The 22,820-nt window shown below is 40.6% G+C and overlaps 1 protein-coding gene across 2 annotated transcripts in view; it reads left to right on the forward strand.

The window, feature by feature from the left end:
- LOC129858223 (AT-rich interactive domain-containing protein 5B-like) overlaps nt 1-22,820 on the forward strand; it is a 72,780-nt gene that overhangs the window by 44,596 nt on the left and 5,364 nt on the right. Inside the window, exons 5-9 of one of the 2 annotated variants that reach the window (XM_055927276.1) lie at nt 5,565-5,695; nt 6,150-6,390; nt 12,168-12,220; nt 13,767-13,864; nt 22,543-22,756. In XM_055927276.1, the coding sequence (XP_055783251.1) occupies nt 5,565-5,695; nt 6,150-6,390; nt 12,168-12,220; nt 13,767-13,864; nt 22,543-22,756 (737 nt within the window). The remainder of the gene's footprint in view (nt 1-5,564; nt 5,696-6,149; nt 6,391-12,167; nt 12,221-13,766; nt 13,865-22,542; nt 22,757-22,820) is intronic. The other variant, XM_055927283.1, reaches the window with a different exon arrangement.

The raw sequence follows: 22,820 nt of genomic DNA on the forward strand, positions 1-22,820 counted from the left end.
TTTTAGCAAGGAAGCATTTTAGTGTTATTGCACCATCGCTCTACAGTATATACCAATGCCAGCTCAGATTTAAATAGTGCATATAGTTCAAAACAGGATCATACAGTATGTGAATGGAAGCTATAATTTCAAGCTATCAAGACATCATTATGGTAGTATTTAGGTTGAATGTTATTCTTCACTTTTATACAGTGTTCTTTATATTCATTGCTGCATAATCCCAGGGAATCTGTCAGATGAACGTCCCCTGCTGGCGTGTTCTTCAGATCCCGTGGCAACACTGTCAATGTGGAATGTCAGAACCCATTCTGAGGTGTCTAATGGCTTTTTCAAACAAGGCGTCCACGGAATGATAATGAAGTGCTAGTTCTTAATTGAATTGGAGAAATTAGACAAAGTACTGTCAGACATTAAGAGGAGCATTGGACTGCATCTAAAGATCAAGTTGTCAGCTTGCAACACTGCTGAATTTATTGTGACTTTCATGCCTCCGGGGTGCTGCTCAATGACAGAAATGATGGATTTTCCCCAGGGTGTGATTTTATGTCTGCCTTTGCCAAGAGAGCAAGCTTTTATTCAAGGTAACTTATGCATTTGACCTGCACTCTAAATCTCTGCCACTTTTTACAGCTGGCCATTTAAACAGCTGTGTATTCCTCCAGGGGTTTGAACCAGCAACCTTCAAATTCAACCTTAAGTCAGGTCAGTGACCCCCAAAAAGCCAGAGCAGACCTAATGCCTGTGTGTTATTGTGAGGAGGTTTCCTTATGTAACTGCCATCAGGGAACATGATCAGTGGCATACAGGAATATAAATCAGAATAATAAAATGATTCCTCACATTCCTCCACTTGACCTTGAGGCTCATTTGAAGTCGAAATGCTGAAAGTCTGAGGGGGGCTTTCTGATGTTTTTAAACTAGCACAGATGTCGACAGATCCATGTCAAACCCATGGAGTCAGCTCAAAGACAAACCTCTGATGTAGTCAGAGGAGTTAACACATGCGATTAGTTGTGCCCCAAAATGTATTTTTCTCACTATAACCAAATCACACGTTATAAATTGATAGTGAATTGAATTATCAGTTTCTAAATCAAGTGTCAACCCCCTCCATCCAGGATACACTGCTGTGAAAATCAAACAAACTTCTAAAACCACTATCTGGAAATCAGTGAATCTCAGCCATAGTGATCATAAACAGCATGTAACATTTATCTCCCAGTCTTCACATCTGCAGCATTTGATCTGTGAAATGTGCACTGCACACAGTGTTATTACACAATACGTTCTCGTCTGAGTTATATGCTCAATGTCATGAGCTTACGGATTGGGTTTCTAAAAAAGACCCACATTGAGGGCTCTATTTTAACAAACCTAACACAATGGTAACTCTAAACGCAGGCGGTAGCTCTATAGGTTCAGGGGTGTGTCAGAAATATTTTAGCTATTTTCACTATTACAATTATCAGCGTACTTCATGACGTGGGTGCGAAAGGGCTGGGTTTTGATGACTAAACAAGTTGTGCGTGTGTCGAAGCACTGACCAATCAGAACATGCTTCATGACGAAATATGTGGTTGCTTCAAGTTGTGTATTTACGGTCTTTTATATGTTGCCTTGGAATCAACTCCAATTCCAATGTTAGTCTGTTATAGTTTGTTAAATATCTTACAGAAACGAAATAACAAAATGTAGACCTATCTTGGATAAATAGTTAACTTGAATCCAGTCCACATTGTTCTAAGTAATTGCATGGCTTCTATAGCATTCACACTGATATAGGGTCTGCTCCCAAATAGGCCTATGTTTTATGAACATAATCGGAACCATCTTACAGATCTGATCACATTCACATATCAGAAGTTGCATTGCATGCACGCCACGGACGTGGTAAGCATAAAACCAGGAAGGTGAATCATTCTAATAAGATCGGTTGTAATACAATTAAACGAAAACAACAGCAATAAATACATTTAAAATATAATGATATCATAAAATCATCAGGATAAAAAACAGACACGCATTGCTGTTGAACCAGTCTTCGTTATAGTAGACCTAAGGGAGGGCTTGGGAAAACAAGCACTTTTTACAGGTTACAGATAACTTCTAAATACGATGTTCATCGGTATTCACCGGAGGTTCTCATCTCTTATTTCATGATGGGTGTAGACACGTAGCCCACATCATGGAGGGGGTTTTATGCAGGTCCAAAAAGGGGACCTGCAAGGCTAACATAATTTGGGCCTGCCTGCAATGAATAAATAAAAAGGGAATAAAGCTCACTGCTTTATATTTTAATTTATAATTAAGATTTATTTCCAAGCGGTCTCAGGAGCCAAACCTTTTATCAACAGTTTTGACTACAACGTGATTGCAATAGTCAGAAGAAAAACAACTTAATTGAGAGGAGGGGAGGATATGCCTGGTTTGTAATGGAAAAAAACACGTTTTTTATGTTACTAAATACGAAGTATACAGGCACCAAAAGCACATTAGGCTACTCTCGTTCCATGTGCATATGGGCAGTGTGCATCACGGCTGGATAGGCTCCGTTTCCGCTGTCAAAATTCATACTATTAAGTGCATTCGTGAAAGTATTTAAACCCCTTGACTTTTTTTCACAATTTGTTACGTTACAGCCTTATTCTAAAATTGATTAAATCGTTTTTTCCCCGCTCATCAATCTATACACAATACCCCGTAATAACAAAGCAAAAACAGGATTTTAGAAATGTTTGCAAATGTTTAAAATAAAATAAAAACTATTACATTTGCATAAGTATTCAGACCCTTTACTCAGTACTTTGTTGAAGCACCTTTGGCAGTGATTACAGCCTCGAGTATTCTTGGGTATGACACTACAAGCTTGGCACACCAGTATTTGGGTAGTTTCTCCCATTCTTCAAGCTCTGTCAGGTTGGATGGTGAGCATTGCTGCACAGCTATTTTCAGGTCTCTCCAGAGATGTTCAATCGGGCTCAAGTCCAGGATTTGGCTGGCCCACTCACGGACATTGAGACTTGTCCCGAAGCCACTTCTGCATTGTCTTGGCTGTGTGCTTAGGGTCGTTGTCCTGTTGGAAGGTGAACCTTCACCCCAGTCTGAGGTCCTCAGCGCTCTGGAGTAGGTTTTCATCAAGGATCTCTGTATTTTGCTCCGTTCATCTTTCCCTCGATCCTAACTAGTCTCACAGTCCCTGCTGCTGAAAAACATCCCCACAGCATGATGTTGCCACCATGCTTCACCGTAGGGATAGTGGCAGGTTTCCTCCAGACGTGATGCTTGACATTCAGGCCAAAGAGTTCAATTGTGGTTTCATCAGACCAGAGAATCTTGTTTCTCATTGTCTGAGAGTTTTTAGGTGCTTTTTTGGCAAACTCCAAGCTGGCAGTCATGTGCCTTTTACTGAGGGGTGGTTTCTGTCTGGCCGCTCTACCATAAATGCCTTATTGGTGGAGTGCTGCAGAGATGGTTGTCCTTCTGGAATGTTCTCCCATCTCCACAGAGGAACTCTGGAGCTCTGTCAGAGTGACCATCTGGTTCTTGGTCACTTCCCTGACCAAGGCTCTTCTCCCCCTATTATTCAGTTTGGCCAGATGGCCAGCTTTAAGAAGAGTCTTGGTGGTTCCAAACTTCTTCCATTTAATAATGATGGAGTCTATTGCGTTCTTGGGGACCTTCAATGCTGCAGACATTTTTTGGTCCCGTTCCCCAGATCTGTGCCTCGACACAATCCTGTCTCGGAGCTCTACGGACAATTCCTTCGACCTCATGGCTTGTTTTTTGCTTTGATATGCACTGTCAGCTGTGGGACCTTATATAGACAGGTGTGTGCCTTTCCAAATCATGGCCAATCAATTTAATTGACCACAGGTGGACTGCAATCAAGTTGTAGAAACATCTCAAGGATGATCAATGAAAACAGGATGCACCTGAGCTCAATTTTGAGTCTCATAGCAAAGGGTCTGAATATTTATGTAAATAAGGTATTTCTGTTTTTTATTTTGAATAAATTAGCAAAAATTTCAAAAAATCTGTTTTCGCTTATTCATTATGGGGTTTTTTGTGTAGATTGATGAGGAAATTCTTTTTATTTCATACATTTTAGAATAAGAATGTAATGTAACAAAATGTGGAAAAGTCAAGGAGGTCTGAATACTTTCCGATTGCACTGTAACCAACTGCATTACCGCTAAAACCAGCTTTTGGTTGGTCTTAAATATCCCTAACAACGCTGCCAGAAATTAGCACTTTGGATCATGTTTTTAAGGACACACTTCAAATATTCCCACCCTGCCTATCGGAGCGCAAGCGAGCTGATATAAGACATATAAATGGCCGAACCTGGTTTTAGGGCTGGAAAATGTCAGTTTTTACATGACGAAATTGCAAACAAACGTGTGTTTTACACTAGCACCTCCTTAACCCCAGCTGAAAAATAGAGCCCTGAGAGTATTATTTATGCACTTTTTCCTATGTAGGCCTGTTTTAGATATGGAATCTCTTGTTTAAACTGATGTCACATGGTGAAAAACAAATCTCAATGAGGTAGAGCTCAGGTCAGCTCGTTTGTATTAACATTCATGAGTCATCCATTACGCAAAGGATTGGACTTCAGGGTATTGTAAGACTTCAACTTTATAGAGGGAGAAAGAAATAAAGATAGAAAGAAAGGGAAAAGAAAAAGAAAATACAGTGCACTGTCCTGTATTAAAATCAGGCCAAGTATTGTGAAAACTTGCCGTTGCCAAGCTGATTACAGAACATGGTGTAATTTTCCTTGCCTTTTTTCCTGCCTGTTTTGGAAAGAATGTGAAGTGAAAGGTCATTGAGTCACAATAGTGTTCACCAACTGTAATTACTTCCTCCTTGATTTCATTGGGGTTTGTTTTTTTAACATTTTCTTTCTTCAAACCATGATGAGAATTTGATTCGGCAAAAAATTATTCCCCTGGCTGCCTCTAACCTTGGACGTAATTTAATTGTCATTGCACACGGAATGTCGCTCTGAACTACTTGACTTAACCTGGCTCAAATCGAGTGCCTCCTCTCTCCTTTTAGTTTATCATTGTTATTGTTACAGTGGAAGGCAGTCTGCCAAGATGTTACAATACAGTTGGTGGTTGACATAAAATGTGACCGTAGAAAGACTCTGGAGGTTTGAAAATACTTTGTGTACTGTGGAATTATCTGCATACCTCTAACAAAGGACTCCAATCAGACAGGTTTATGTGTTTTATAAGGTCTCAAATCAGCGAGTTACAAGGGAAATAAGAATGGAAATAATGATTAGATCAGTGTATGTGTTGTGCAACAACATCACCTAATGTTCTCATGGATTTAACTTTAGAGGATTGGAATTGTTATTCAGATGTTTACATAGAGCTACACTCCTGAAACCTAGAATGGAAATGTTTATTTGCTAAATGCTTATTATACAAATAATTCAGAATTAGCTTGCTTATCTTCCTTCCCTAGGCCCTGTGTGTGGTTGTGTCTTTCTTTCCCCAGAAACATTGTCACTAGGATACTAACCAGTACATGGTTTGTCCCCATACTCTCAGCCCCTAACCTGAAGGGTCGGCCACGGAAGAAGAAACTGTCAGTGTCCCAGCGAAGGGACTCCCAGGGCCACAGTCAGGGGCCTCAGGAACCCCAAGAACCCAGCACCCCAGAGAACAAGTCTCCCACCAAGGTACACTACTCACGTAACATTTGATTTAATAGCGGACATGCATAAAGATGGTGGCCCCCATGTACTTACCACAAATACCTATTTTGCTAAGTTCGTTGTATTATACACTGCTCTCCATTACTCTTTTTTTGTATCTGCATTAGCAGAGTAAACTTGATCCCAATTCTAGTTCTCAGACTGCAAAAAAATAATAGATTATGCTGGTTTATTTGCACATTGACCTATGTCACTAGCCGCAGTTTAAAACAATGACATCATATCTGAATTCCTCCATCTTTGTGTGCCTTCGCCATTCACTTCCCTTTATTTCAGTTTCGGTTAATAAAAAATGTAAAGGTTGCGATTTATATAGAGTGATATTATAATCATTTTGACAGAATCATGCATTCATTAAATAGCCCCCACTTCCTTTTGAATGTTAACCCTTCAACTCCCACTCTTATATTTCCTACAGGTAAAACCTAACTGCCATGTGACGGTTCCCACCAGGGGCACAATGGCCAAACCCAGGATCTGTAAACAGGCAGCTGTGGAGGAGAAGGTGGAGAGGGAGAAGAAGGAGGAGAAAGAGGAGGACGAGGAATCATCAAAGGAGAGTCGTGCAGACGAGCAGGCCTTCCTAGTAGCCCTATACAAGTACATGAAAGAGAGGGACACACCTATCGATAGGATCCCCTTCCTGGGATTTAAGCAGAGTGAGTGAAATATCTTCCTTTTATATTCATATAAGCTTTGAATATAAGATATATAATCTTCACACACCAGGTCCTGTAAAAAGCATCATATGTGGGTCCATAACGCTTCTTCTCACACTGTCAGAGCGTCGCATGCATGGGAAACACATCTCGCTCAGATCAAACGCTTCTTATGTAGGTCGAATGTTTCACTTCACAACAATGAGGTTTCACATGCTAGGGAAGATTATGCCTTATATAGAGAACCATACAAGAACCGTCATTCAATATTATTTCTCGGCACAGCCATGCGTCATTGTGGTGCAATTCACTCTATACAAAAAGAGGTGAGCTGTTTTACATGTTAGTCTCTCTATACAAATGTAAGCTGTGGTTCACGATTAAACCCCATAAAGATATTTGGAAAGAGACGTCATCTTCACACCAAAGAGGCTGTTCTTACGTTGGCCAATGTGGTTGAGATGATATGATAGTGACTCAGTATGCATGCATATTGTAGTTACTGAGTCTACAGCATAGCATCGTTTGGATCGAAGCATAACGCCAACTGTTTTACATACAGTACATGATCTGAATTAGAAACCAAGCAAGACTCATTAAAGCTTCCAATAATGCAATTTAAACTTGTCCTTGGCAACTTGACTGTTTAAAAAAATAGAACTACTACAAAATATGCTCAGACGCAATCAGCTTTCATGATTCCTTTCAGTCACTGCAATAGCCTCAAGTATCAAAGCAAAACTTTCCTATTATGGAAATTGTGTTTTTGGATTTGCTTTTATGAGTGGTCTATAATTAAGAAAACAACTGTTTTAAAACACTGGATTGTCGAACGGTAATACACATGTATTCCTGTCCTCTTTCAATGTGCCTCCTACATGCTTTGTGTGATTGTTAACAGAAGCCATTTAATGACATATTCTTCTCTAAACCATTGGCTCTGAAATGCACACAGAGCTACCAATTCCACTTCCTCTAAAGCACTATCTAGGGCAGACAGAGCAGTGCAGATACAGGTGAAATACTGTAAGTGAATCGACCAATCTATCCCCTTTATTTTAATGGCATATTCTACACAGGGCAATGCTATAGCTCCAGCTCAAAGTTTGTTATCTGTTCCACCAGAAAGGAAGCTTCTTTGGGTCTTCTTTGCCTTCTATTTAGCTTTAGCAGTGTGCCTGCTCGCTGCACAGGACGTAAGATAAATGAACTTCAGAAGAAGAAAAGCCACATGACAAAAAGAGGTTTCATTATATTCCATTCACTTGAACAAACAGCTATTCCCAGTGTTGGTACCACATTCTGAATGTACAAGGAGGGGGCTGGGAGTGTGTGTCAGTGTTGGTACAGTTTGACATCACATTCCACATTTTAAATTGCATTAGTCGCAAATAGGAGAATGAGGAGTTGGGGAATTGGTTTTTGTGTGTTGGGCGGGGGAGGTGATGCACATTATTTCAGGCTGCCTCTAGAGAGGTTCTTTTTGCCTTGTTTATTATTTACCTGTTTGAACTTGTCTGTTTTAGTCGACATTGTGTTTAGTCTGTTTTGCCATTTTCATCTCTGTGATAATTGCCCTGTTGAATAGAGTGAATTAGAGAAAAAACAGGCAGTAAGTAATCTAAGAAAGAAGTATTCTCTTATTTTCTTTCTATTTTCTGTGCTTCCTAATTCTGCTTGCTATTGTGGTAATTACAGTCTATGCATAACAACCCCATTAATAGGCCTTAGCTGCTATCCAGTTGAAAACACAATGCCGCTCTGCAGTTCAAATAGAACCCACCCAGCTTCCTTTGTTATTCTGCATGTTCATTGACAACAGCCACGGAAGAGGAGAAAGGAAAAATCAATGCTGTCAAATGCAGAGATAGGAAAATGTCATTTTGAAAAATGCAAGCCTTTGTGTACGCAAAGATTGAATTTTGATGGATTTCTCCCTAGGCGAACCTTCCTTATTTATAGGTCTTCATATAAAAATGATGTTACAATGATGTTACAGAAAGCAGATACAAATGTCATTGTTTGGAAAATTGCACAATAAAGTGGGTTCATTGTTTGCGGGGAAATGTACTGTCAGAGATGGAATGATTTCAAGCTTCATCTGAAAGGGTCTTTGTTGGATTTTGATCACCTGCCTAATCACTATGCTACACAACCACTCTAATACATGTGATATCATCTGTCATTGGATATTTGCATGTAAAAGTCTATGCAAAATGTCATTGGCATTTGAGCCAACATTGGTAACGAGTGCTAACATGTCAAGTAATACTTGATGCTCATAATGGTGTTTATTCAAATTCCCTTCAGCTGAAGTGTTACAGAGCTAGCTAGGTGTTAGGCTGTATCTACAGTAGTTTATGTAGCTACAGTGCATTCAGAAAGTATTCAGACCCCTTCACTTTTTCCAAATTCTTTTACATTACAGCCTTATTCTAAAAAGTTTTTTTTTTATCCTCATCAATCTCACACAATACTCCATAATGACAAAGTGAAAACAGGTTTAGATTTTTTTTCAAGTGTATTATAAATAAAAAACAGATACCTTATTTACATAAGAATTTCTGCCCCTTTGCTACAAGACTTGAAATGGAGCTCAGGTGCATCCTGTTTCCATTGGTCATCCTTGAGATGTTTCTACAACTTGATTGTAGTCCACCTGTGGTAAATTCAATTAAGCAAAAACCAAGCCATGAGGTCGAAGGAATTGTCCATAGAGCTCCGAGACAGGATTGTGTTGAGGCACAGATCTGGGGAAGGATACCAAAACATTTCTGCAGCATTGAAGATCCCCAAGAACACAGCGGCCTCCATCATTCTTAAATGGAAGAAGTTTGGAGGAAACCAGGCACCGCTCATCATCTGGCCAATACCATCCCTACGGTGAAGCATGGTGGTGGCAGCATCATGGTGGTGGCAGCATCATGCTGTGGGGATGTTTTTCAGCGACAGGGACAGGGAGATTAGTCAGGATTGAGGGAAAGATTAATGGAGCAAAGTACAGAGAGATCCTTAATGAAAAGAGCTCTGGAGCAGGTTAGGACCTCAGACTGGGGCGAAGGTTCACCTTCCAACAGGACAACAACCCTAAGCACACAGCCAAGACAATGCAGACAAGTCTCTGAATGTCCTTGAGTGGCCCAGCCAGAGCCCGGACTTGAACCCGATCAAACATCTCTGGAGAGACCTGAAAATAGCTGTGCAGCGACGCTCCCCATCCAACCTGACAGAGCTTGAGAGGACCTGCAGAGATTGGGAGAAACTCCCCAAATACAGGTGTGCCAAGCTAGTAGCGTCATACCCAAGAAGACCTGAGGCTGTAATCGCTGCCAAAGGTGCTTCAACAAAGTACTGAATACATATGTAAATGTGATATTTCAGGGTTTTTTTATATACATTTGTCAGGCTGTGGGTAACTAGTGCAAGGAATCAGGCGCAGGAGAGCAGAGATGAGTGTACAAGGTAGTTTATTCCACGAAATGCACCAGTATAAAACAAATACTAAAGGTGCATGAAAATACCGGTCACTCGTAAATAACGGGCATAATAACGAACCCGGCCGGCAAACAATACCAGCCATAAAGATACAACCTGAACATAATAAACAAACACGCACACCAACATGGGGGAAACAGTGGGTTAAATAATGAACATGTAAATTGGGGAATAGAAACCAGGTGTGTAGAAAACAAAGACAAAACAAATGGAAAATGAAAGTGGATCGGCGATTGCTAGAAAGCCGGTGACGTCGACCGCGGAACGCCGCCCGAACAAGGAGAGGGACAGACTTCGGCTGAAGTTGTGACAACAGTACCAGTCAAAAAGTTTGGACACACCTATTCATTCAAGGGTTTTTCTTTATTTTTACAATGTAGAATAATAGTGAAGACATCAAAACGATTAAATAAAACATTTAGAATCATGTAGTAGCAAAAAGAACTGTGTTAAACAAATGAAAATACATTTTTGATTCTTCATAGTAGCCACCCTGTGCCTTGATAACAGCTTTGCACACTCTTGGAATTCTCTCAGCCAGCTTCATGAGGAATGCTTTTCCAACGGTCTTGAGTTCCCACATATGCTGAGCACTTGTTGGCTGCTTTTCCTTCACTATGCGGTCCAACTCATTCCAAACCATCTCAATTGGGATGAGGTCGGGTGATTGTGGAGGCCAGGTTATCTGATGCATTACTCCATCACTCGCCTTGGTCAAATAGCCTTTACAAAGCCTGTAGGTGTGGTTTGGGTCATTTTCCTGTTGAAAAACAAATGATAGTCCCACTAAGCGCAAACCAGATGGGATGGCGTATCGCTGCAGAATGCTGTGGTACCCATGCTGGTTAAGTGTGCCTTGATTTCTAAATAAATCACTGACAGTGTCACCAGCAAAGCACCCCCACACCATCCCACCTCCTCCATGCTTCACGGTGGGAAACACACATGCGGAGATCATATGTTCACCTACTCTGCGTCTCACAAAGACACGGCGGTTGGAAGCAAAAATCTCAAATTTGGACTCATCAGACCAAAGGACAGATTTCCACCGGTCTAATGTCCATTGCTCGTGTTTCTTGGCCCAAGCAAGTATCTTCTTATTATTGTGTCCCTTTGTGTCCTTTTGTAGTGGTTTCTTTGCAGCAATTAGACCACGAAGGCCTGATTCACGCAGTCTTCTCTGAACAGCTGATGTTGAGATGTGTCTGTTACTTGATTCTGTGACGCATTTATTTGGGCTGAAATCTGAGGTGCAGTTAACACACGTCTGTCAACTCAATCTAAGCAATGTTTTTTCTTATCCATGTTCTTTGCTGTTGGTTTGCAATAGGCTTATTTTAACTCCAATGAACTGTTCCAGCAGAGGTAACTCTGGGTCTTCCTTTCCTGTGGCGGTCCTCATGAGCGTCAGTTTCATCATAGCGCTTCATGTTTTTTGCGACTGCACTTGAAATTTTCTGTATTGACTGACCTTCATGTCAAGTAATGATGGACTGTCATTTCTCTTTGCTTATTTGAGCTGTTCTTGCCATAATATGGACATGGTCTTTTACCAAATAGGGCTATCTTCTGTATCCCACCTCTAACTTGTCACAACACAATGGATTGGTTCAAACACATCAAGAAGGAAAGAAATTCCACAAATTACCTTTTAACAAGCCACACCTGTTAATTGAAATGTATTCCAGGTGAGCCTCCTGAGTGGCACAGCGGTCTAAGGCACTGCATCTCAGAGGTGTCACTACAGACCCAGGTTTGATCTCGGGCTGTATTACAACCCGCCATGATCGGGAGTCCCGCAATCGACCCAGTGTCGTCCTGGTTAGCAGAGGGTTTGGCCGGGGGGGCTTTACAAGTAGGCCGTCATTGTAAATAAGAATTTGTTCTTAACTGACTCGGCTAGTTAAATAAAATACTACCTCATGAAGCTGGTTGAGAGGATGCCAAGTATGTGCAAAGCTGTCATCAAAGCAAAGGGTGGCTACTTTGAAGAATCTCAATTATAAAATATATTTTGATTTGTTTAACACTTTTTTGGTTACTACATGATTTCATATGTGTGATTTCATAGTTTTGGCTGTCTTCACTATTATTCTACAATGTAGAAAATAGTAAAATAAAGAAAAACCCTTGAATGAGTAGATGTATCCAAACTTTTGACTGGTACTGTACATTTGCAATAATGTCTAAAACTTTCCGAATGCAGTGTATGTGACAGTATATTTGCATTTGTTGATCTGACTGAATACCATTGATCTCCCTGTTTGTTGTCCCTCTAACAGTAAACCTTTGGACTATGTTTCAAGCTGCTCAGAAACTCGGAGGATATGAGTTGGTAAGTGTTTACATATGTCCTGCGCCATACTTCACAATCTTGGTCAGGCCCACATTTCGCAAAATGATACCGTTGTTTTAAACCCCCTCTAAGGGGAAAACACGTTACCCTCCCATTTCAGGGAAATTTGTGAAGTCTGTCATTATTTTCCCATGTTGAGGCTCTAAAATCAAGCTGTCTATTATATACAGTGAGACAGCAGAACGGGGACCTTTCACTTGGCAGCCTACCTCACATTTGTTCAGTACTAATTTGGGAAGTGTTTCCAAAATTCTTACATCTTTTGATGTGAAGAGTAAATGTATTGTGAATATTGGTTAGTTTGTTAGTCACATATAGTCATACAGAGAGACGAGCCGCCAAACTATAAACAGGAAACGTCATGTAATTGGGATGTGTTTCCTTTGAAGGCTTTTTATCTACAGCTGATTATCACTTTCATGCTTGCTTTGTGAGCAGGAAGCCATGTGGTTGGTTTGTGTAGCTACAGTATGTATTTAATGGTACAACTCATCACTCTCTGGCATCTTAAGTCTTCTGCATGCTTCGGTTTGAACAAATGAGTGTGCTCACATACTCCTTTAAAAGTTTGCCCTGAAAATGGGAAAAGAGCAGCAATAGATATTTGTCCATCTTGAGACGCCTTAGTCAGTATACACTTCCTTAAAATAGTCAGAATTAATCTAAGATAACTCAAGAAATCTGTTGTTAATTTTGATGTTTTTGCCGAGGTGACCTTAGTAGAGCAATTTTACATCTAACCAAGGTGTTTGGTTCGGTATTTCTCAAGTGAAAAAATGGACATAAACAATTTGTCTCTTGTTGAATTACAACAAACACTTCATTGAAGAATCCCTACTGTTGACCAATCACCATCGAAGGGGTGTAGACTTCGGCTACCGACTTCAGCTTGCCTCGAGAAAGTTTTCTGTGTGCATTAACAGCCTAAAAATAAACATTGCTGAAGACGAAAAACGAATAAAAACGTCACAAAATGTCAGCGTTCCCTGCGCCCGGCCCACCACAGGAGTCGCTAGTGCGCGATGGGACAAAGACATCCCTGCCGGCCAAACCCTCCCGGCGCTGGGCCAATTGTGCGCCACCCCATGGATCTCCCGATTGCAGCCGGTTGCGACAGAGCCTGGGCTCGAACCCAGAATCTCAAGTGGCGCAGCTAGCACTGCGATGCAGTACCTTTGACCACTGCGCCACTCGGGAGGCATTTAATGCATCTCTACCACTGTACTGTACTTTTCCCTGTTTTGCCCCTGCTGAGGTAGAGACTGCAGTAGCCAGCTACAGCTGGTGGCATATTATGGAGATGGTTTTGCATCAGAGAATGGTGATTTGATGTATTTTATTTCAGTGTCATACACCAATTGGTGCCCAGCCAATCTGGGCTTAAAAGACACAATTCTTTATTGTCTCTGTGGCACACTTAATAACTTTGTTAGTCATTTTCCTAGTGTGAGTGGTTAATACTATCTATAAAGATGCTATCACAGAATTATATATACAGCATAATTAAAATAATTTTCTCTCTCAGATCACAGTTCGCAGACAGTGGAAAAATGTATATGATGAGCTGGGTGGAAACCCAGGGAGCACAAGTGCCGCCACATGCACACGAAGACACTACGAGAGGTGAGTTATTAACAAAGCCCTGTCCCATTTTCCTAATGCAGTGGAGGAAGAGGAGCGCTACTCTCAGCCCCAGTATCAGGTGTATGTAAACTCTGCTTAGGGAAGTAAGGCTTCCTTCCTATTCCTGACATGATGTCTTTAGCCATGTCCACAGACTCTCTATCACACTGCTGCTCCATGCATACTAACACAGAGCACAGCTATATTCACCAAAGCATTCACACTTCTCTCTCTCCAACCAGCCTTTTTTATTGAGAGGGTCTGAACCAAAGCAGACAGCAAACGGATATGATCTTGGGGGAGCCTGAGGATATTATGCATGCACACACAGATTACGTGTCAAAAGAGGGCATGCAGAGCAATATTGTGAATGCATATAGTGAGTATGTGTATAGATCTAGGCAAATGACAAACAGTCAGGCTGAATTGCTCAGTCAATATGTGTAGGTTTATCTATGCTCTATGTACAAGTTCATACAAAATTGGATACTTGAATATGGTTGAGCAGTTAGATTATACCAAATAGCACTGCAGCTTAATTAAACTTCCTGTGCAGCCAGAAGGGACTGTATTTGCTCTGCCTTTTGAAAGCCCTTTCCTAGCCCTGCATGAGTAGGAGGACTGGTATAGACAGTGTCAGCACAGGGGGTTGGGGGGGACCAGTGAGGTGTGACTGCTGCGCTGGCCTTTCTCAATACAGCCACAGAAAGCTGAGAAATTGTGCTGAATCAATACATCCCCAAAATATCCCCACTGCAGTGAATATCACCCTGTCAGAAAGAGAGCGGGAAATCTCAGCTGAACCCAAACAGGCCAGGGGAGGGGAATTTTAGCTGAGGCTCACTATTCCAGCAGCTAGGAGGGCAATTAACTTCATCGTATTAGCTCAGGAAACAAAGCTATTCTCTCTCCCTTGGAAGTATATGATAAATGACCCTGTTTGTCGGTTTGGTGAAGTATGTGTTTGGTCCCTGGTGGCGTCGTTGTTTTCCCTTAATGATTACTCAGCAATGAGAACACAATAAGTAATTTAAACTAGAGCATGCAACATTTATCCTAACGTCTTTTGATTTACCCCCCCCCCCCCCCCAAGTCAGAAGTAGTGGAAACATTTGGTTGTAATTGCACTATATTAACTGAACGTACTGATCTTGGTCTTTTGTTTGGAACTTTGAATGTCCCCAAGCCCTGACTGCAATTTGAAATGATCCACATTATCCATTTACCTCTTTAATGGAAGTCATCTGAAACGGTTGCCTTGGAGAAATTATTTTCAATGATAGAGATCGAAATAATGACTGTATTCATGGTGTTGAGCAGCAGGCAGTAGAGAACATAGGTTATCTTTTGTTCTGTTCATTCTGAGGTACTTGTCATTTGGAAAGTTGCTCATTGCAGCCATTCTACTGTGCATTAGCTTAAAGGGAACAATCTATATTTAACGTCCAACCCAAGGTCTAAAGCTCCAGCTGGGAAAGCTTTAATGATATTTATTTAAACCGTTTCCCAAGATTAGCTGTCAGAGCTCTGCTCCCTGAATTAAAAATGAGGTCATGAAAAGATGGCATCAATAACCTTGAAATAGACTGCTGCATTCTCTCCCTGCATGCCGCTTCATGCTGATTCTTTGATTATACAGGTCAGTGGCTTTTTGCTGCCGTTAGTTATTTAAGCTCTCACTTTGTGTGAGCTGCTACTGCTACAGAAACATTACATTTATACTGTACATGTTGTCACTCTGATAGTTCCTGTGTTAATGCAGATTTAATGCCTGCCATGCATAGGTTTTTTTTATGTAATTGCAGGGGGGAATATCCATGGCAACAGTGGAGGCAATTGAGAATTATTTTCTCAGAGGTCGTACAGAGTACAACAAATAACAATAAATTCCACTCATATTAGTTAATATACCAGGTAATGTCAGTTTTTTATCTGATGAATAACCACATGTACACACTAGAGTGTGAATATTTATTTGGTTTGGATACAGGGTTGGATTCTTTTGCATACATTGCAGACGATATCATTGATTATTTTATGCATTCCTCCTGGTATTGGTGTGCGTCTGCACTCACTCAAGCTGCACCTCAAATTGAAAATGCATCCCACAGTGTATAGGCTCATGACAAATTGGAACAACTTGGCAAGTCGCCACCCCGTGGATCATGTTAGAGTAGACTAAATCCTAAACACAGCCCTTACTCTGTGTTGCTTCTTGTTCCTCTATGCAACACTCAAGTCTCTTTATTACAAATCTACAACATGAGTTTAAAAACACACATTGCTGTAAGAACCTAAAATGACAAGCTATAGGAAAAAACTACTGGACAGATTGCAGCTGTGATAGCACTTAGATGAATGAAGTTTGATTGCTCTCCCTCCTCATTCACCTGGCACAACAAAGAAATAACTAACCCACATGAAATATACTAGGCTTTTAAACCTAGTGTTTGCATTTAGGGGCTTGCAAATTGTGCCATACTTGCAGAGTTAGACATTTGGAAATACTGATAACAAGTCACAGTATTATTTTAAACAGTCTTGCCATTGGCTTAGGAACAGTTCATGTGATTTATGTTGATGTATAATGATGAACAGACTCTTTTCACTATATTATAAATCTGTTCCTAATGTTGAGATTGAAGAACATAATGTTCTACACCGTGAACAATAGACATAATATCTAGCAGTTAATACAAACACTTACCATCCATTGCCCAACACCTGTCATGATTAAGGTTAGCTGTGTGCAGTTGAATGTAGTTTAGCCTTGGGGGAATGGTAAAGGTCATTTTTAGATCTGGTATTTCCAGACTCGACAAAAGGCCTTTCACTGCCCTGTTTAACTGTGTGAATCAGGATCACTTGAAGTGGTTGACTTTCTACAAAAGAGAGGCTTTGAAGCCAAATCTTTCCAAAGCTGAGGGAACAATGTCTGTTTATCCCGCTCTGACTCGGCTCTGAAGATTGGTATTTGCTTTTGTACAGACAGGAGTTATTGTTTTGCCAGTTCTTTGAAGCAGCCTAAACATAACAGTTGGTGATGAATATGTATTTTATGTTATGCTTCTTCTCTTCAAGAGGTTGTTTTAAAACCAAAATAGGGATCCGTTAATGCATTAAGAAAACCTCTGAACTTAACAGAACGCCAGCTCAAATGATCAGCACCAGGAAAAGTACTGAATGAAATAGCCTATAGGGGTTTTCCGGCGCTTTGGTGACTTAGGCATTTCTTGGATTCCACAGGTAAATCCCCTTTAACTCAGATGACAGACCAGCTAATTGTTGATAAAAACCTATTTGCTTGTTTGGCATGTAAGTGCATTATTTTAATGGGACAGACATGCTCAATTGACTATGTCACTGAATTACAATTGTAATGATTTCCAAATAATCTTACAACAATACATTATACTAAGAAATGTATTTAGCCTAATTACATTCCAATATGCTAGAGAAATCACTGTCTGTCTCCTTTGCCTATTGAACTTTTTAATTTTTTATTAGTGGATAGGTTACGTACTCAAATCTACCATGAACATCATAGAAAATGGCTGCTCAATGATGAATAGCCATGAGCGGAAGTTAAGTATTTATTGACCTCACAAAAATGTAAGCTCTCCTTCCCTCATTGAGTAATTCCCTCATTGACTTTTCCATGTCATGTTGTGCTCATTCTGCCCTCTAGTGTGCAGGAAAGTATGTTGCATTTGATTTTGATATTGCCTGTGATATTCATTACTAGAAGTGTTCCTGAGAGGCATTTCCTGCTTTGAACTCAACCAAGGATTTATATAAGAGAAAGCCCTATATTTACATAAATGTAGCCTATTACTGTGCAAAGAGCCTCCCTGCTGCCTTCACATGTGGACTGAATTCCTTTCATGGCCTCTCGATTGCACACCCTACCCGGCCCCCTGCTTTCAGGAAATTACTACTTACATAAGTCATATTGTATTATCATTGCTGTATTATGTGATCAGTAGAATGTTATATGCTCTCCCTGTACTTATTATCGGTCTTTTACAGAGTCACTGGGTGCTATTTATTATGTGAGTTTTCATAGTTAACTGTTCAGCAACAGAGAAGCAGAAAATAATCCTGCCGTGCTAAAAGAACAGTGTTACTTTTTTTTTCATTTCCAAAAATAAATAAATAAAATAAAAGACTGTCTGGAATATTGAGTTTAAACAATTGTGATGTAACATGGATTTAAAGGAGAATGTTCCACTGAGATGTGACAAGCACACCAGTATGGACGGTACCCCCACCTCTCAGTGGCATTCTGGAGAATTAATGTAGGGCAGGGCAACTTTGATGGGGTTGGGGGCCACCAAAAAATTGGATTTCGTCATGAGAGAACGCATTCGCTCGTGCATTTGCATATCCACATCCATATCCACACTTGCAGTCAGAGCCATCCCTAGCCTTTTGGGGGCCCTAAGTGAAAAAATTTGCTGACTTGGGCTAATTGACTGACTGTTAGTGACTGACATAACAATAGAAAATCTGCAGATGCAAAACCAAATTTCAAAATTGCACCTTGTGTATTCTATTATTCTAACTCTAAACAGTAAGTTTAGCCCCCAACTGAGCCCCCCCCAGGTGTGAATTGATCCAATAGAACTTTGTGTCTTGGTCTGTAGCCTAGCTCCTAAAACTCAATGCAGGATTATTTCATTCTCATCCATGTCTGCTGATAGATACTGATTTGTAATTGGTATTGCTAGACGCCAAACTCAGAAAGGCATGGTGTTCATTCTTACAGCAGATGGTACAGTATCTTTGCAGACTTGAAATGTGAGTGTATATGAAATTGCTCCCTATTTTCCTTACTCTATTTATACAGTAAGTCACGTCGAGTTTACCACATTATTTCTCAATGGTGCAGTGGTTTATGGTGAATAATTTTTTCACTCCATTAACATCTGTCTTTCTTCTCTCTCTCGCCGTCTCTATTTTCTCCTTCTCCCTCTTTCAAATAAGTCACATTTAATCGTACATTTCCTTTCTTGGCCTGGGGCCCGGTGCCAGCTGTATGAAATTTAGTTTTACTGCCTCTGCTGCCAGCAGTTTGGTTCTGAGAAATCCCACTGAGCCGCTTGAACCAATGCAGCCGTTTTTACCCCAGTATCAAATTTCTCGGTAACAATTAAGTACCTTACTGTGATTGTTTTCAAATAAAAGAGCAATTTCTAATGCAAGAATTTTGCTAGGAGTGTCAGGGAGTGGTCTGAGTGGGGAGGGGAAAACTGAAAACTAGATGTTATTGGCAGAGAGGTTTGGAACTCTCTTTCTTAGGCCCTATTCCCATTACAAGATACTGTGTAAAGGAGAGTCTGAGGAGCAGGGTGGTGAAAGATAATACTACTTTTCAATTCACATTACATCCTTGTCTTACGTTGTGGCTGGCAACGCAACATTTTTGGTCCACAGCTCAAATTGACCGTAAATATCACAGTAAGCACAAAATATTCAACAATGACAGAAAATGTTCTTCTAAACCATATCACACTATTGAATAATGCAACCAAACCATATTACACTCTTGAATAATGCAACAATTCACACATGTAACAGTACCAGTCAAAAGTTTGGACACACCTACTCATTCCATTTATTTATTTTATTTTTTACTATTTTCTACATTGTAGAATAATAGTGAAGACATCAAAAATCTGAAATAACATGTATGGAATCATCGATTAACCAAAAAAAAGGGTTAAACAAATCAAAATATTTTGCCTTGATGACAACTTTGCACACTCTTGGCATTATTTCATAGTTTATGTCTTCACTATTATTCTACAATGTAGAAAATAGTAAAAATAGAGAAAAACCTTTGAATGAGTAGGTGTCCAAACTTTTGACTGGTACTATATGTGCAGACAAAGGGTTTATTTTCTCATCTGTAGGCTACACTCATTACATTTTAGCTTCAATACAAAAGCCCAGAGTTGCTAACAGCATGTCTTCATCAATTAACGTTAGCCTATCAAAAATGTACGATTAACCCCCAAACTAGGCTTCATTTTTATCAATATCATGCAAAACATCGTGGTAAAAGCAAATTGTGACTGAAACCGTGGGTATAAGTGAATTCACCACAACAAGCTGTTTTACATGGAAGGGCATACCCGCCACCAAAGAATAAAATGCCTCATGATTTGTCAACGTGCACAATTAGTCTGTGCTTCAGTCTGATCAACTGCCTCCTGATAACAACCACAGCTGCAGATAGCCTAGAGAAGCCTATGCACTCTGATCCCATCTGGGCCTGGCCAGGGGAAACGTAACGTCATGTTTTTATAGCCTAAGCTCTGTTTTTATAGATTAAAATAGGCCCATTTATTTGTGTTCTGAGAAAATAAGAATGTGATCAAATGTGGTTTATATTCACACTTCGGTGGCTAGGCTACCTCGGCCTTTTTAATCCAAAATGATTGATTGGAATTAAGTCAATCAACAGTGATGACCGACTCACACAGTATCTTTTTAATTACAGATGCAAAGGCCTACACGATGCCACCCTGCATACAGCGACCTCAGCCCAGTTAGTTTTTGTCCAATTGCAGTTGTTGTCTCTGTCTGTGTAAAGGGTTTTAATGTTTTCATCCTCCCTAGGGCCAGTTTTTTTTTTACCAGATGAGTTGATTATAAAAATGATCTGGTCCCATCATAGCCCATATAAAATGTTTGTTTTTACAGCTGATTTATTACTATGTTGTATGATACAACTAGGGTCCGGAGTTGTTTAGGTTACTACGCGATCGGGTAAAACTCTGTGCCCCAGGAAAACAATTTACCCCCCACCACTCAGGGACCTGTGGTGCCACCTCTGAAATGTCCACACAATATTACAATGAAAAAACATATCCTATTTGTATGATCTGCATTTGACATGTGTTTGGTGGTGGGGATGAGCTTCCATAGTTTTACATGGCTCAGTGCAGCCAGCAGCTACTGTAACAATTTCAGAATGTAACAGGCTGTTACTGCATTTTCAGGTAAAAACTCAATAAAACAAGCAGATATTAGGAAAATGTGTATACATTTCAGCCTTTTAAAAAACATTGCTCTGCTATTACCATTTATACTGTATGAGTGTTAGCTCATATAGAATGGGCTGTCGGGTGGCACAGCGGTCTAAGGCACTGCATCTCAGTGCTAGAGGCTTTACGACAGACCCGGGTTCGACTCCAGGCTGTACCGTGATTGGGCGGCGCACAATTGGCCCAGCGTCGTCCAGGTTAGGGTTTGGCCGGGGTAGGCCGTCATTGTAAATAAGAATTTGTTCTTAACTGACTTGCCTAGTTAAATAAAGGTAACAAAAACAATTGCTCAATGAGACAATTCTGCTTACACTGCCCTGCTTCAAGGGGGGCAACTGTCGTGCGAGTTTCGTGATGTCACCAGGCAGGCCAAAACAGACTGAAATTTCAAGTGGTCTTTTCAAACAGCTGTTACACTAAAAGGGCATGATCATAATTACCTCACAGTGTGGAAATATATATAAAACACAGGGAATCTAGTTTTAGACTGCACTGGTACTTTAAAGGCATTTCTGTTTATGAACAAGCGAACCACTAATGATTCCTTGTTTGTTCTACCACAATGTCCCTTAAAAAGGGAATTGAGCAACTACTTAATGTGCACACATGAGAACGTGTTCATGCCTAAGTTGTTTCCTAATAGCATTTGGATTGCTATCATGAAAGCTGGCCTCACAAAGGAATGGGTAGGGCGAGGCTTTCCAAAATAATATTGAACATTTCATCACTGGCTGGTACCTCTTTTCGATATTTGATACTGTAATGTTTTGTGGTGTTTAACCTAGAGTATACCACATGTTTTTTCTCAGCATTTTCGTCAGTCCTTATATTGTTTCACACATTTGATAAGACCTTGGTGATAATAACCCCCATGGTGTCAGAACCCGCCCTGTAGTCTCATCAACAGCACAGCTCAGTCAGAATGGATGTTTTTTTAGTTACTCTAGCAGCTGTAGTGTGTTAACTGTTTCCCTGGTAATGTGATGTAAAGATTAACACGCCCTCACTGGGGGCCTCAGCCTTGCCTCATCTCCTGGCCCTATGCCAGGTGTTAGTTGGCTCCCCAGCTCTCTCAGCACATACCAGCTCTGTGTTGAAGCATGCTCTATAGTCTATACTAACTGACTCACGCCCACCACCAGTGTACTCTGGTCAGTCAAGTGTCAAAATTAAGGTTGAAAGTTCCTTTCAGAATTTCAGATGTAATTCAAGTTATGTGTCTTTGTCTATGCCACAGTTGTAGGCCTAGCATCTCTGGTTTATCTAGATATAACTTCCAAGAGTGAGTGTCCTCTTACAATATAAGTTAGGCCTTTTCATTATTGACTGTCATGTCTTGAAAAAGGTCCCAAACCCGAAATGTTGACACCCAATAAACACATGCAGAGGTAATCGTGTGTGGGGGAATTCTTATAAATTGATTGAACTTTGCAGTTTTATTCCTAGCACCACTTATGAGAGACTGCGTAGTTGTTCATCTTTAAAAATGTGTTGATTTTTTCACATTTTTCATTGTAGCTACATGGGCAGGGTGTGTAACAGCATTCCTAAGAGGTGATACATTTATAGCCTTAACTTTGTTTCAGGTTAAGGTTAACTCAGTCTCTTCCCCTCTGACCTTTCCAGGCTCCTCCTACCTTATGAGAGGTACACCAAAGGAGAGAAGGACAAACCCCTCCCCTCAGCCAAACCCAAAAAACAGGAGCATGGGGCCCAAGAGGGGGGTGCCAAACCCAAAGGGGTCACAGCGAAACGACCTAAAGGTGGACTAAACCAGAGGCAGGGGGCCAGGAAGGAGAGAGAGAGCGACGACACAGCAAAAAGCCGGGAGCTCTCACAGGTCAGTCCTACTCATTTTCTGTCCGCCTGTCTCACACTCTCTCGTTCACACACACTCTTTCTTA

Source organism: Salvelinus fontinalis, chromosome 1 (genome assembly GCF_029448725.1).
Source record: "Salvelinus fontinalis isolate EN_2023a chromosome 1, ASM2944872v1, whole genome shotgun sequence".
Lineage (NCBI taxonomy): Eukaryota > Metazoa > Chordata > Actinopteri > Salmoniformes > Salmonidae > Salvelinus > Salvelinus fontinalis.